This window comes from Emydura macquarii, unplaced genomic scaffold (genome assembly GCF_026122565.2).
Source record: "Emydura macquarii macquarii isolate MOO-44397 ecotype Brisbane River unplaced genomic scaffold, CSIRO-AGI_Emac_v2 contig_1876, whole genome shotgun sequence".
Lineage (NCBI taxonomy): Eukaryota > Metazoa > Chordata > Testudines > Chelidae > Emydura > Emydura macquarii.
The window spans coordinates 16,751,041-16,767,185 of record NW_027132013.1 but is presented as its reverse complement, the minus strand read 5'-3'; the positions used below and the strand labels follow the sequence as shown (position 1 = coordinate 16,767,185).

At 42.5% G+C, this 16,145-nt stretch overlaps 1 protein-coding gene across 4 annotated transcripts in view; it reads right to left on the bottom strand.

Moving 5' to 3' along the window:
- The window catches only part of RAD51B (RAD51 paralog B), a 574,968-nt gene that overhangs the window by 8,962 nt on the left and 549,861 nt on the right, over positions 1 to 16,145 (bottom strand). Inside the window, exon 11 of one of the 4 annotated variants that reach the window (XM_067557795.1) lies at positions 11,298 to 11,368. The exons of the other annotated variants lie outside the window; for them this stretch is intronic. Within the exon in view, the coding sequence (XP_067413896.1) occupies positions 11,298 to 11,368 (71 nt within the window). The remainder of the gene's footprint in view (positions 1 to 11,297; positions 11,369 to 16,145) is intronic. 4 annotated transcript variants of the gene reach the window in all.

Below are 16,145 nucleotides of genomic sequence, written 5' to 3'. Positions count from 1 at the left end.
GATTACATTTTTCCACTATTCTGCCTATATTTTCTCTTAATTACATCTAATTATTTCTAGTAAGAAGAAATCTCCAGTAGCCCAAATTTGCTATGCAACAGGAAACTAAAGTGGCAAAAGAACACACCAGGTAAATGAAGACAGGCAATGAACCAAAATGTCTTGAAGCAGCTGAACTCTTGGATCCACAGACTGCTTAGAGGGCAAGGGCCTGCTGTATGGTGCAATAAGGGTTATGAATATAACAGGACTGTACCCTGCAAAAAGCAGGGGAAAGTAGAGATTTGCTGGCTTTAGCAACTCAATGCATAGGTGGGTATGACTCATTTCGAGCTAGTGCCATTGATGACAGGTACTCTAACAGTAAGAGTAACCAAAGTAACCATTTCATATATTTGGTCCAGTTTGAAAGCCCTGATGTGCAGAAAACAACCACTTGCCGTCCTGATTAAAAAGAAGATTCTGAAGCTCCTCACAGATGAGTTGATGGGCACTTCAAAAAACCCTGACATAATTGTAGTTATGTTATTCCTGCAGCTGATAGCTGATTGGTTGTCAGGTACGTCCTGGTCTTATCTATAACCCCTAGTAGTGAAATCCATGTTACAATCACAACAAGGCTCCATCTGCATTAGGAAAATGTTGTAAAATACACTACATTGATTGGCAGTTTCATGAGTGTGAATACTTAATGTAGATGTGCTGCCCTAATACAACACCAGGTTTATGCAGGTCTGAGTTGCTCGGATAAGTTAGCAGCATACACCACTCTGGTAAGTGCCATGCTTTTACACTGGCACAGTGTGCCTACATTAGGGGTTTGCAGTGCAAATTCTTCTAATGTAGATGGGACCTAAATATGCAGTATTCTTAGAAGGTAATTGCAATTCTCATATACACCAGTATAACACTGACATATAGCACATACCTTTAAAAGGATACTGTCAGGTCAGAGCTGGCTCCAGATTCTTTTTTTAAACAAGACCTAATTCCAGTTGAAATGTTTCCATGACGTTTTTTAAAGAATGGCAGTGGGAACAGGTTGGTTTTGTTTGCTTTTTCACAAATAAACATTCCCCTGCAGGGTTCACCACAACCCAAACATTACAGCCCTGTGCTAGAGCTCCCAAGGCAGCAAGTGAAAAAGAAGAATCTATTTTCACTGAACAAGCAGACGGAAATGCAAAAAATGAAAGAGCAGCACGAAGGGTAAAGAGTCACAGGGATTTTAGAAAGCTCAGTACATTCTAATCATAAAGGAGTCACTTGTCACATGGGTAAGAAAAAATGATTTTGAGTTTAGTTGAATTTTGCCAACTGAAGATTTTCATGAGCAATGTTAAGGGGTAGGGGAGTCTCAGGAACCAGCTACACTTCAACACTGTAAATGGACCTATTGCTCACTTCATTTTCTTCCTTGCTCCTTGCCTCTTACCTTACACACAAGAGAAGCAAGAGGGGGTGGGGAATCAGCAGAAATTCCCCTCACTGCCTTCTAAGCTTAAAAATATTTTGGAGCTGGGGAAAACCATGGAGACAAATCCCTCATTCTTGGGACAGGACAGTTTTAAAGCTATTTGGAAGGCAACAGGGTGACTCTTTGTTCAAAACATCTTCAATAGCTTCTTTTCTAAAGAAAGGGGAATTTGCCTCCAGTGTACTCCTCTCATGTCTTGGGTTGAGTCCATAGAAACAAGCAGCAAGCACCATAAGAAAAAAAAAGAGACAGAGACAGAGCATGACAGACACTAAGGGGAAAATTCTTCCCTAGTGTAATGCTATTGACTTCAGTGGAATTACATCAAGGATGAATTTCACCCTGCGTGATTCGCCCTGAATAATTACATGCACGTGTACACACACACACACACTTGCATGCTGGGTCTCTCTGGAAGACTCTTCTACAGATAATACTAGAGTGAAAGAGTTCTGAGTGAAGGCTTGTCTGAAAAGGATCGTATAGACTGATCCAATGACAGATTAGCGTAGCAACTGCACCACAGGGTTTCTGAAAACAGTAAACAGGAAATGGTTAAGTAAGAGCAGGTGGAGCATGCTGACTGCGGGAGCAAGGCAGGAAATAGCTGAGTGTCTGAATGGATGCAAAAGAATGCTCTCCTTCTCAGCCCTCGGGCAGTTGCAATACGCCCACTCCTCCTCCACCCACTCCTCTTATCTCCAAGAGCCCTGAAGTCATAAAGCCTTGAAGGCTGCAAACATATTTTGCCTGAGTAATCTGCCCTCCTCAGAATTTCAGAACCACCAGCCCCTGGGAGCATTACAAGGAGCTGCCTGGAAGGGAAAAGAAAAGAGAGATCCACCTACTGCACAAGTGATAACTTAGAAACACCCAGCGAGTGTCAGAGGCTGCAGATGTGATGAGCTATAATGGCATCTCTGAATACTGCCTCAGGTGCTGTGGTCCCAAATGTATTTAACATAATAACGAATTAGAGAGAACCATTTCTATAGTCCCTTCATTCCACAGCATTTACTTTAATGCTCACTCACTACTGAAATGCACTTTCCTCTGGGGTAGAACACAGCAGCTGTTTAATAGCTCACAGCAACACCATACAACAGCTGGGAAAGGAAATAAAGAAGAATGAAAGAATTCGTTCCACTTTCTTCCAACCCCTTCCATTCCCTCCTCTTACTCAGAGCATCCTTTGTGCTAATTCCAGCCAAACAAGTTGCCGGCATCAGTTGACAGGTGAAAGGAGCTGTGTGTCTTTCCCACCGGGATCTCTAAAGCCACGTCTACATGAAGGGCAGTAGAGCTATGGTGCCGTAGCTGTGGTGCTATGCCACTGTAACCCTGCAGTGGAGATGCAGACTACTGTGACAGAAAGGATTTTTCCATTGCTGTAGGAACACCACTTCTGTGAACGATGATAGCTAGGTTGCCTGAAGTATTCTTCCATCAACCTAGCTGTGTCTATGCCCAGGGGTAGGTCAGCATAACTGCGGCACTCAGGGGCATGGAATTTTCACATCCCTGGCTGCTATAGCTATGTTGACCTCAATTTCAAGTGTAGACCAGGCCTAGCATTCAGTGTGAGTCTCGGCTCAGCAGCTTGAAGGGGATCCAAATCTAATAGACAACACAATGACTCCTGGAGCTCTCAGGCACAAGGGGGAGAGTGTCTGCTGCTGCACTTCTCCAGGGACTGCATTTCCCTCCATTGCCACCAGCCAGGTCGCTGGCTGATGTAGAGGGCTGGCATCTCTCGACAGTAACAATTCTGACCTTGCCTCAACTAGGATTAAAAGGTCCAGTGTTAAAAGGTGTTTGCTAACATGTGCTAACAGGTTCTAAAAGTCACGTGCAGACAAAGCACCCTTGCCTTCAGTGTATGCTAAACTGGTCAAAATAAAACCCAGGCGGACTCTAGGCTTTAATGACTAATTTAGACCTTGTCCACTTAAAATGTTTGCTGGTATACCAGCAAAACCTTCTAGTATAATGCAGTTTATACCAGCAAAAATGTCCTTCAGCTAGTAGAGTTTATACCAGCTTCCCAAATGAAAAAAGCTCCCCTGGCAAAAGCCCTTTTATGCTGGTATAACTGCATCTATGCTAGGCCTTTTGCCAGTACAGAAATGTCACAAAAATCTCATACCCGCTTATCAACATTGCCACACTGGCAAAACTTTTAGGTGTAAATCAGCCCTTCCTGTGTGATAAAGGTGATAATGCTTTGTCTACGCTAGTCTTTTCACACACGTTAGTTAGCATGTGCAACCTAACACCTTCCAACAGCAAACCCGCAAATCCCAGTCTAGAAAAGGCCACTGGGAGCAGGGTTGAAATCTAGTTCACCCTGCTTAGTCTCCAGTGGGAGGCTGTCCACAGTGCTTATACCCATGCTGTACTTGTTCCTGCTCTGTGGATTAACAGAGAAGGTTAGTCTCCAGCAGTGTCAGTCTGGCACCTTTCAATGCAGCCCCTCCTTCAGGGTGGTCTGACTGGCACCTTTCATGGGTACTCTGTTCATGTAACCAATGACAGAACATGAAGAGTACACGGAGAACACAGCCCATCACATCTAGCTTGACTGTATGGCACTTTTGGGGCTTCAACACTCGACAATGACCATTTTGAAAAATTGTATGGAAACAGTCTGAATCTGGGGAACAAAGAGAGGTTAACTGAGCTTTTGCTTTAGGAAAAAATGTGTCTCCCCTGATTCCTCATCCATTTCTAGCTTCCCACCACCCTCGTCCACCTTCCCTCTTGCTTATTCTTTTGCACTCAAGTTGTCAAGAAAAATTACAGGACTGAGGGTCCCTGACATAATTACAGTTTGCTGGGAAAAATCACAGCATGCAGCAGTAATTCCTCTAGCACTGGAGACAAACACAGGATGCCACTGAGGGCTAATCACTGTATTTTCACTAGGCCCTGAGTCTAATCTGTCATCAGCTGAGAGGCCACTGACTCCAGCCACCCACTTGAATCTGAGCTCCTTGACCTACCCCCCTATTCAGGAAAAAGACAGTGCCAGAGTGATGGTATGTTTCTATCCATTTCTTGACCTCAATCACAGTGATACTATAACTTCAATACATGGCTTATCTCTACTCTGTGCTTACTTTCAGGCCCTCTCAAAAGCAGGCTAGAAGGGGCTCAAGTGGCTGTTTTCATCTTACATGCAGATATGGGATTGGGATAGAGTGGCAGTGATTGCACTGCAAAACTATAGTTTGGGGTGAGCTAAGTTAAAGGAGATTCTTCATGAGGATATCTTGTACCTCCTCCTCCGAATACATTTGGTTCCCCAGCCCCGATGATTGTATAGGAAGTCTTTGTGTTTTATGTGCATTATAACCTGTTTTGGTAACTGAAAAGAATCAAAAGAATGCAGAAAACCAGATGTTGAAACAGAGTGACAGCGAGGCAGGTAGGCACAAAGCCGGGAAGTGGGAAGCCAGGCAGAAGGAGAAAGAGATGGAGGCAAATGGCTATGTCAAAAAAATATTGCTGGTAGAGACTATACCGTTCAGCAGGGATGCGACAGATCCACTCATTTCAGATTTGCTAAATATAAAATACCCTGCTGAATGGTATTCAGAGAACGTAGGGTTCGATTCTTGGGTTTGCTATGGTGATGCAGATGGACCAAAAAGCCGTAGATCTGGTCAACTGGGAATCACCCCATATAGGTGAGAATGACCAGGTGGCATAGAGTCAAGGCCTTTGAATTGGAATCCCTCATGGGCCACACAAGGGAACTGGTTGTCTATTTCCAGGCCATATCATTGTGCGGTAAGGGCATGAGTGAGAAGATCTATCTAAGTCTCATACTGGTGCCCATCACCATAGTATCTCTGTAGCCTACTTGTACTACAAAGTACATAGGCTGCACTGGGAGAGATTGACTATAAAGGTGGTGTTGTGTTGGACCATGTAGTGGGAAGAAACAAAGTGAGAGTTTTATGTCATCAGATCTGGTCTCAATTTAATTTAAATTTAAAATGGCTGCCACCATGCAGTAGTGGCCATTGCAAGTATTTGGTGTTTGTGTCAGTTCTTTTTTAGGGTTGTACATGGTATCTATGTACAGACTGAATTCAAATCTGATATTCATCACATCCATACAATAAGTTTATATATGGTAACTTTTGTGCCACTGTATTATGCAAGGCTTCACTGAATGAGAGGGGGAATAGAGAGCATAAAGTGGTGTCCTGGAGCTGGGGAGAGTGACTCTCACAGGCAGGATATGTACAGCAAGGATGAAGATGCACTAGAATAAAAGAAAGAAGATGAACATGAATTTACAGCCTATAGTCTATGAAAGTTGCGGCATGCAAAGCTGAGTAGGCGTGAGTGTTACGGTGAGGGAAGAGTGGGAGGTGGCAGTAATGGAAGTTGGGGGAAGGAAAGTTTGACTAGGGTTTAATATCAATTAGGTGCTAACATGGAAAGCAGGCTTTGAGGTGAAATTCAAAGACAGGAAGTGACTAAGTAGCTCTGAAGCTGCGGGGGAGAGTTCAAGGTAGATTGGGTGGGACTTGAAGTAACTGTATTGACTCTGAAGGGCTGACAGAGTAGTGGTAAAGCTTGTTTTTTGGTCTTTAAACTGAACAAACCTGACTGTGAGGACACCTTCAAGGAGCAGATGGCAATCAGAGATTGTTGAATCCTAAAACACACCTGCATAGAACAGATACTGTCTGTGCACTAACATGGGGTTGGTTTTACAGTCAATTTTTGACTAACAGATCTCTAAATAGTTTGCTGTTGTGACTGAATGGGACTTATTTGTGATGTCTTAGGAGAAATGTTGTAAACTCTCACGTGACCAGATTCTGGTCAGTGTGGGGACAGATGCAAGCTAGGAACTCTGTATGATGGAATGACTCCTGGGAGTGGCAGGTGTAATACTCCTCACTCTATAGAAGACTATTTGTATCACAGTATTTTATGGTTTGCTCCAACTTCTAGGATGCCTTTGAACATCAGGTAGAACCTAGGGTTGGCATGAATGGCCTTTCCCCTTGGCACGGATTCATTTTTTACCTTAGTGGCAGTTGATATTTCTATTTCCAAATTAAGATCTAAAAATTGCCCCCAAAAATGCAAAACAAACTGAAACATCTTGTGTGCACAGACAGCTCTAGTCAACTTTAGAGTGAGACTGGTTAATATTAAACCTTCATTCTCCCATTCAGGGTGCACGGGTCTATTATAATTATGGCATTAATGTATACTTTACTACAGTACTTTCAATCAGAGCCTGTATCAAAATTTGAGAACTTATGTTTGCCAGCAAGTGCATTGTCTAGGAGGGAGTGGATGGGGGAGGTGGCAGACAAGACACCCTAATGCAATAAAGTTCTTTTCATCCCTAAGTGTAATGAGTCTTTGATTCTATGGTTTTGTTCATATCAAGGGCAGTTTGAGGACAACAGCCACCTTGTGTTTTTGTACCTGCTCAGAAAACCCCAGATTGTGCTTGTGCACTGGGTTTGTTCAATGTGTGTCTATTCCAGCTTCAAAGGGGTTTTCGGATGTAGGGGCTGAGGAAGGGTGAGAACTGCAAAAGTTAACCCTATATTCATTAAATCTTTGTCCTCTCCGGAGCAAGTATGCAAGTGGAGAGAATAGAGGACATGCATGAGCAGCTGAGCATCTGCGACCTCATGACCTTTGAGTGTTGTATTCTGGGAAATGTATTCTTCAATTGATATGCTTTTTTATTCATTTGTCTTTTCCTGGCTCCTTCTGTGACACCCTTGTATTTTCTTTAGTGATCCTCTGTTATGATTTCAAGAAAACACAGCTATCTCTGGGTTGAGCATTCAGACAAAAGTTTTAATTAAATATTTGGAAATATCCCACAGTAATGCAAGGGGAAGGGAAAGCAAACAGAACCATGTTCATTCCTATGCATCCATCCTTTCTCAGCCCTGCTGTGGGATGAAGGCCTCTGCAGCTCTGAGCCTGTTCATCCATCTCAGCTATTCCCAAACCACTGCAAAGTGAACACAGTGGTGGGAATGTGACAACTCTTCCACTCTCATAGTATATTGATTCTATTATGCACTTGGATAGTCATTAAACATTCAAGCATTTTTTTCCCACTTGCTGTCTTAGAGAATATTTCCCCCTCCTGACCATGAGCCAAATCCCACTGTCCTTACCTAGACAAAATGTCAATAGAGCTGCACAAATTAGCCATATATGAGAGTAGAATCCAGAGAAAAGGCAGGATCCCAGAGAGTGAGGGAGGAGAGAGGGGAAGGGGCAGATGCTCACTGAGCCATCTCTGTGTTAGGCCCTTCCAATGGGGCCTGAGCCAGCACCCACAGAAGTCAGGAGAAAGACTCCCAGTGACATCATTGGGCTTTGGATTCAGTTCTTGATGAGACTCTTTGAGGTATTCTTAATGAAGAGCTCTCCCACTGGGCCCCCAATACATTTTAAGTATAGACCTTCATTTTTAAAACTGCATCTGCAGCCTTTTTAAAGGCTCATTTAGTTTTTGATGATGGTGGGAAGTCAGAGAGGGAGATGTTTCGATGAGTGTAGATGATGGATAGGACAAAGCGAGGAAAGAATGCAACCCCCCTTCCTCATGCACAGCCTTATACTCCCCTCCATCATTGCTGATGCCTCAGGTTGGGACTATCCTAGACCATAGGATGAGGTCATGGATGCAAAGATGCACACTACACAGTGATAGCATGTTAAGGGTGGGCTAGTTTGGGTGTGATTTTTGGGAAGTTATTATTTTGCTCATACTATCAAAAATGAGAATAATTCTCCCATTAGCTGGCATGAGCTAATGCAGCCGCTCTGATTTCATTTTACTTTTCTTATTAAATGTTTCTGGGCACAGATTAACTTGCTTTGTTCAGGATTTATTACTGCCTTGAAATGATAGCTGCAGGCCCTCTGATGAATGGATTGGCAGGTTGTCTAGATTCGCTGTTGCTTTTGTATCCTCTGCTAAAATACTATTATGTAACCTCTTACAACAAATCCCAAGAGGTATCCCTCTGCCTCCTGCAGTAACAGGATAAGGAGAATAGTTATTTCCTTCTGTTTCTCAAGTGGAAGGACACCAGTATCATCAAAACTGTACTCAATTTGATCACTGTACTTTTTCTTTCCAAGAGGCTGAGTTTTCATGGAGGCTGTTACATGTGCAATGACTTTCATTATACAGGTACCAAAAAATCCTTAGCCATCTCAATGATACTAATCAGGGAACTACTCCATGAGGATGGCAGCATTGTAAAAGCCCTACTCCCACTAACCATGTACACCATGTGGGAGGCACTATAACCAATCCTTTCTTCCCCAAGTCTTTGTGTTCTACTTCTCGCAAAGTCACCTCATTATCTGCCTTCAAATCCCTTCTCAAAACTCTCCTCTGCTGTAATGACAGACTACAAAAAAACCTGACACTGGTGAGGCTGCTGGTGTGCAGAGACCATTTCCTACCAATACTATCTCGTTGTTTACTTATACTACCCTTCATTATCCATATGTTGTCTCTTACTTAGAATATAAGCTCTTTGGGGGCAAGGACTCTCTTTTTGTTCTGTGTACAGTGCCTAGCACAATGGGTACTAGTCCATGATTAGGGCTCCTAGGTGGTATGTTAATACAAACAAATAAATAAATAATAGTTTTTTGGTTTGATTGATAATCAGGTGAAACACATGATTCAATCCCTCAGACCAGACCCATCTCCTCTAATAAAATGGTAGGCAGTGTGTTTCATAAACGGTGTTTTCCTGGGAGTGGAGGGGCTGAGGTGGGCATAAGCAGTGAAAAAAGTTATGTATTCTTTTAACTAGTTTGTCCTACCATTTCAATAACTCTTCCTCCCCCAAAGCAGTCTTACATCAAAGAGAGAAGAGGGTGTGTGTGTGTACAGTATTTGTACATATAGGATGTGTGTACACGCTATGTGTGCACCTCATGAGCTCCATAAATAGTCTAGAAAACAGAAGGAGGAAAAAGTAAAATCAACTATGTCTTAAATAATCTGGAGGGAGAGATTGAGAGAAAGGGGCCACAATGACTGTGAGGAGAATGTCAAAAGTTAATTGCTGGTATAATGCACTAGAGGGTAAATTCATGTGGTCAGAGGAGCTGTTCTTGTAAGATTTATGTTTTTTTTTCTCTGTGAACTTTAAGGTAGACTTTAGCCAGTGACTGCTGCATTCCTCACAACCCCCTAGCACAACCCATTGCTGCCTTTCCAAACTGCTCTCTCATTATCCAATAGCACATTTTTTCCACAGCATTAGGCTCTTGTTTTTACATGCTTGCTAAAGTACTAGGCTGGCTTTTTTTAAACTAACAATAAAAACACCTGCATTTTATTAAGGCTCAGGAGCTGCATTCAACCTCCCCATTTTCACATATGTGTTGCCATTAGTTGAGTTAACCCTTTGCTCTGGAAGTGAAATTCTTGAAGCCTGCATAATCTAGCTATGTAGCAATTCTGCACTGAACTTGGAGGAAATGAACCCCAATTTTGAGACCCATCTGCAGCTGCCAATCTACATCAAGTAGCTTTGAGTAGCACTCCCAAAAAACCCCATTCAGTTCCCCATCCTCCCCTTCACATGGGCATATTCAGTGCTGGTGTGGGGCCTGTCTTTAATGTGCCTACCTGCATCACCAGTGCCCTGTCTTGCACAGGAGCACTGTAGTGATTTTATCAAAAAGTCCTCTGCCACCATATTGCTCTCACCAGTGCGCAATTTTCTTACCAACCCTAGTTCAAAAGGGAGAGCTCCCAATTTTATCACAGAAAGTAGAAACAATAAAATGGGAAAACTCTATTGGCTCTCCCCATTTTCTTTCCCGCAGTTTAAAGGATGTGATTACTGGAAACATAAAAGATTTAAGACACTCTTGGAGTGTTTATTTCGTCCAGTTCTATTCTGAATTGTAAAGGAGCTATCAGAAGTTTCTAGGCAATAGTTTCCTTCCTTTAGGGTCACTGATTAGCCACTCACAGATTGTTCTGATGAAGTACTGTTTGTAACTTGTGTTTCACTGGTTGTGTGTTTACACTTGATATGATGGCTGGAGAGTTGCATGTCTGGAGTTTCGGAAACCATTCTAGCTACGACATCGTAGCACTCCTGCTCATGGAGTTTAATAAAATAATAATAATACTTAATCTTATAGGACCTGATCCAGCTCCCAGTCAATGGGAATCATTCCACTATCTTTAATGGGAGTTGCAGCAGAATAATACAGCAATTTTTATCCATAGGTCTCAAAGCACGTCCGTATTATCATCCCTATTTTACAGATGGGAAAACTGAGGCATAAAGTAGTGAAGTAACTTGTCAAATTTCACATAGCAAGCCAATAATAGGCTGGGAAGGTCCCAAGAGTCCAAATCCATCGCCAACGATGTTGCTTCCCTAGTTGATTTAGCTTCTCAATAAAGCACTTATTTTTCTAATTCACCTACATACACATCACATAACCACTACATTAACACAGCATTGACTGCTGCTCACTACACCAAATGTCATTGTTTCATGGATGGAGAGAGAGCAGTCTAGGTCTGTGAGCTAGTGGTTAGGAGTCTGAGTCTTGAGTCCTAATTCTGGTTTTGACACTAACTATGTGACCTTGGGCACATCACTTAATTTCTCCATACCTTAGTTTCCCCATCTGTGAAATGGGGAGGGTAATTCTTACCAGCCTCACGGGTGAGTGAGGAGATCACGAATTTCCTGTGTGACTTTGGGCAAGTCATTTAGTTGCTTAGTTCTCCATTTGTAAATTGGGGATAATAACGCTTCCCTACCTCATGGAGTGTTGTGATGATAAATACATTAAGGTGTTCAGATACCATGGTGATGGGAGCCATATAAGGACCTAAGATAAATAGGTAGGTCAGCGGATAGACAGAATTAGTTATCGTTTATATGCTGATTTGAAAATGCAAAGAGCTAAGTATTACTTTCATACTGTTGCTATAATTGATTATAGTATACAGTATTAGGTATTAAAGTTATTTGAACCTTATACATACATATAACATAAGAAAAAAAGAAAGATTCACACATCACCCTGAATAAAAAAGGAAAATGTGCAAAGTTTACACTGTACTAGCAAACTGGTGTTTTACATTAATTCACACATGGAGCCAAATTCTCAGAAATGTGCACCTAAACCGTGCCTACAAAATTCACATGTATATCCACTAAGAGTGTGAAAAAGCCATTTGCCCTCACAAAACAAGTCATTGCAGATGTAAATACCTGCTAGAGGGCAAAAACCACCTTTTGAGAGTTTGTTCACAGAAAAGTTAAGTGTGCAGATTTTGCAGGAATAATTTAAATGGGGAATTTTCAATATTTGGGCTATCATTCCCAAGTGTCTCATTTTCAGTGCAGTATAAATATGTACAAAAGAAAATTTTAAATCACTTTACAAAATGTATGTAAACAACCTTTCAATGTTCCTTTTAAAGTAAAGCTGTATAAATCTGACATTTAGCTGAGTTTATACAACTTTACTGGTTGAGAAAGCAGTGATTTAACATTGCTGTGTAAATCACATTTGCTCGTAAACTGTGGTTTGGAAACATTACACAACTGAGATACCAAATGTGGGCAAATTAGAGAGTTATATGACATTACTACTCATTTACACACAAATGTAAATTTCATTCCTAATGCAGTGTAAGAAGCTGTGTTATTGTATATCTTATGTTACAATGATCAACTCTATGTTTATATAGCCACCCAAACAGATTTTTTTTTAACTTTACAGTCATTTTCAAAGGATCACCTATTCAGGCCTACAGCCAGGAATATAAGCCACTGGCTGGCATAGGTCCTTAAGTAGGTCATGATCATTCTTCATAGGTGGCCTATATAATGTGGGCTTTGTACTTCTGATGTTATATTTGTTGAGAAATGAGGCATTCTCTTTGCAAACACCTGGAAAAATGCAACATTTTAGGCATTCATTTCTTCATGGGCTTTGTAGGTATATCTCCCTGAAATGGGTACCACATAGCTAGAACCAGTACCTTTTTAACACAGAATTTAGCAATGGAAAATCCTTACAATACTGTATTAGATCTAGTTTCTCTAGATATTACAAGTGTGTTCCCTATTGTATATCTGCTAGTGTTTTGTCTAATTTTCAATGTCTCAAGAGATCAAGCTTTCATCACCTCCTTTGGGACATTATTCCACAGTTTAATGGCACTAAATGTCAGCAAGTTTTCCTTTTCTTAATCTGATGCCATTACTCCTATGCCATTTAACCTCTTCTCTTAAAATCTGTTCATGGGAGTGTTCCCCTGTTTAATTAAAATCCATGAAGGGGACCTATGGTCTCATTGCAATCTCCATTAATCACCAACTGGATTCTACTTTCCATTTTCCCTTAGAGAAATACTTGCACTTCTACAGCACCTTTCATCAAAATACCCCAACGTTCATTAGAAGCATTAATTAATTAAGCCTCATACCAACATTATGAGCTAGGTATTAGCTGCATTTTACATATGACTAAACTGAGTTATGGAGAAGCCAATATATGGTTTGATCAAGATTACAGAGTGTCAGTGGCAGCAACTGGAAACAGAATGCAGGAATCCTGATGTCCAAAGTCCCCTGCTGTAACCATATACCCTGGAAACATCAGACTTGTCTCATGTGGAATATGCTTTGGCCCAGATCTACCTTGCACTGCTACCATTCTTGAAAAGTGACTAAAGATCATTCAGTTAATTAAGAGAGAAACAAAATAATCTGAAAAATTGTGTCTGTTTCTTCATTTTCCCCTTTGAGGCTGACACACACACACACAAAAACAACAACCAACAATAGATATTGGCAGGCTCAAATAAACTAAAATAGAGGAAAAACCAACTAGCATATTTTGAGTGATTACTCAACTGGGCTCCATTGACAGGAAATGCAGCTGCATGACTAACAGGCCTGACTTTCTCTTGGCTTCCTTCCCCCTTCGAAGTTCTTGTTTACTGCCCTGCTCTGGAAACGGACGCACACGCACACAGGGTCTTTGCAAGAAGCAAAGGCAGTAAATCTTACAAAGACTGAGGGCTGCATAGCTCTCTGCCCCATCTATTCTTTTCAGCCTTCCAGGCTCTTGACTCACATCACATCTTCCCCTGCTCTGCTCAGCACGTGTCCAGCAGATCTCTCTTCTTGGGTGAGGGGAAAAGAATATGTGAATCACATTTACAACATTTAACTCTGGAATTCATAAAGGATTAATTCCATTAAGGAATCCAGAGGCCTCCTCGGATTCTTGCTTTTTTTTTAAAATGTCCATTGTGCACTCATAATCTATGACTTTGCTGTAAGGACAAGTTCTTGTGAGACTTGAGACTCTGTGCTCCCATGAAAAAGGGAACATGTAGCTTTAAATTTTGTTTACATTAGATCTGGGTTGGAAGTCTGTATTGTTGGGCGTCCTTTATAACTAGAAATGGGTCAGAAACTGTACTGCAGATCAGAACCCCCTTGAGTATTAGAGGGAGGAGGTTAGATATATATAACGACTTCCTAGCAAACCCGTCTTTGTAATGTGCTGAACTAAAACCCCAGTCACTCTCTAGCAGTAAGTTGTGAGTGCGCTTTGATGCTGAAGGGTAAACAAGTGGGATCTTGCCATCTTTGTGAGACAGAAATGGGAGCTGCATGTAAAGGAGCGCAGCATTAGACTCTGCAAGGAATGGAGCTCTGGGATTGGGGGTGGGTGGGAGGGGACGTGTGAGAGGTAACTCGGTCTGCCTGTTTGACATGATCCTTTCAAACTTCAGTGAACTATTTCTGGACATTTTGTTCACTTGTGTGGGGCACTGCTGAAAGGCAGCATTGTTGTGCATGGCACTTAACATGCAGGTAAGAGGATAACTAATGTAATCCTGACCCTATTGAAATAAATGGGAATTTTGCTACTAACTTCAGTGGGGCCAGGATTTTATCCAAGGGTTCTTCCTGCTTGCCTTACTCATGAGAATTGCCCCATTGACTTCACTGGGTGTCATATGGCAGGCCTTGAGTGGGGCACTCTCCTGCATCAAGCTGCAGCACAAACAATGTCCTTGGCTCAATTTCCAGTGCCTCTATTTTCAGTGGTTTCCTGAAAATAGTCCAAACGGTATTTCTGAGTATAAATGGCCCTTGCAGAGTTCATCTATCACAGGAGACAATGCTCTGCATATAAACCATAGCGAATCAAGCCCCCAAACAGTCCATCAACATACATCCCCAGCATTCCTCACCACACTTAGGCTTTCTGCAGCTCCAGCATCTCTCACCATCCCTCATCCCAGCCTTCAGTTCTCTCTAGCCCTCCAGCTGAAAGAGCCAGCGGGCATCTCCCTCTGCTGGTCTCAGCCTTCAGCCCTCTCCTGCCTTCTCTGGCCTTGGCTCTCTGGCTCTTGAAGGTCAGCAAGCCTGCCTCTCCCTCTAAAACAGCAGTTCCCAAACATTTTCCCTGCATGACCCCATTTTCAGATGCGTTATTTCCCACTACGCCAAACAGCATGGAAGTCGCAATTTAAAAATGGTGTCCTCCCTGCAGTGTGATCTCACACGCACTGTACATGCAAAGTCACGCTGCAAGGAGGATGCCATTTTGCTTTACAGAACGGCATCCTCTGGACTGCATAATCTCACACACCTATGGTGTGTGCAAGGTCATGCTGAATGGAGGGCACCATTTTGTAGAGCAAAATAGCTTCCCCCATGCTCTGTGACCTCGTGCGTATCATGCGTGTGAGGTCACGCTGTACAGAGGAGGCCATTTTGTAAAATGGCGTCCTCTGCACCCTTGGGATTGCCATGATCCCATCTGCTGATGAAGCGACCCCATTGCAACCCAGCTTGGGAACTGCTGCTTTAAGGGCTCCCTGGCAATTCCCCCTTCTTAGGGAGGGCCTGCTGCTTATTGCAGGTCTCCCCTCCAGGACAACACGTTGCAGCTCCTTCGGTCTGTCTCCTGTGCTCAGGAAACTCTCACCTGCCCTTTCCTGTCCTCCATCAGGGACCTCTGAAGCAGTTCTCACCTGCCCTTGTTTTCTGATTGACTCTATCTGAACTCCAAGACAGCTCTGACTCATGACCAGATCTCTCTCCCATGTAGGTAGGGCCCATTTTTTAAGGCTAATATGGATCAGCTGCTGAGTCACAAGTGCACTGGCTTTTCCCCCCTGAAAGGGCCATGTCACAGGGCAACACTGGTATTTACCTGCATGAGTGAAGCAAGCAGGATTTGGATTTGGCCCGAAGTCTGATGACTGTAACAAGTTAGTTTATCAAATTTTGGTGGACTTTGGAGAAGGTGAAACCAACCAAACAAAAAACACAAGAGGAACTGCTCTTGAAAGAGCATTCCTTCCAGGGAATCCAGAACATTCAAAGTGTTTCTGCCGTGGTGCTCTCAGTGAAGCATGGCTCACTGCATTTTTACCATCATCCTAAATTGCCTCCATACACATGCATTGCGTGCCCCTCTTTAATTTGGAGAGTTGGAAGGGCGTTTTTTAAAAGTGCCATTGTTGTGAGGCTAAATTCATGAATGTGTGTAGAGTACCTGGAGATCCTCACATGGAGGCCACTAGAGAAATGCAAAGTAGTATTAAAATATTACACAGTTGTACTGC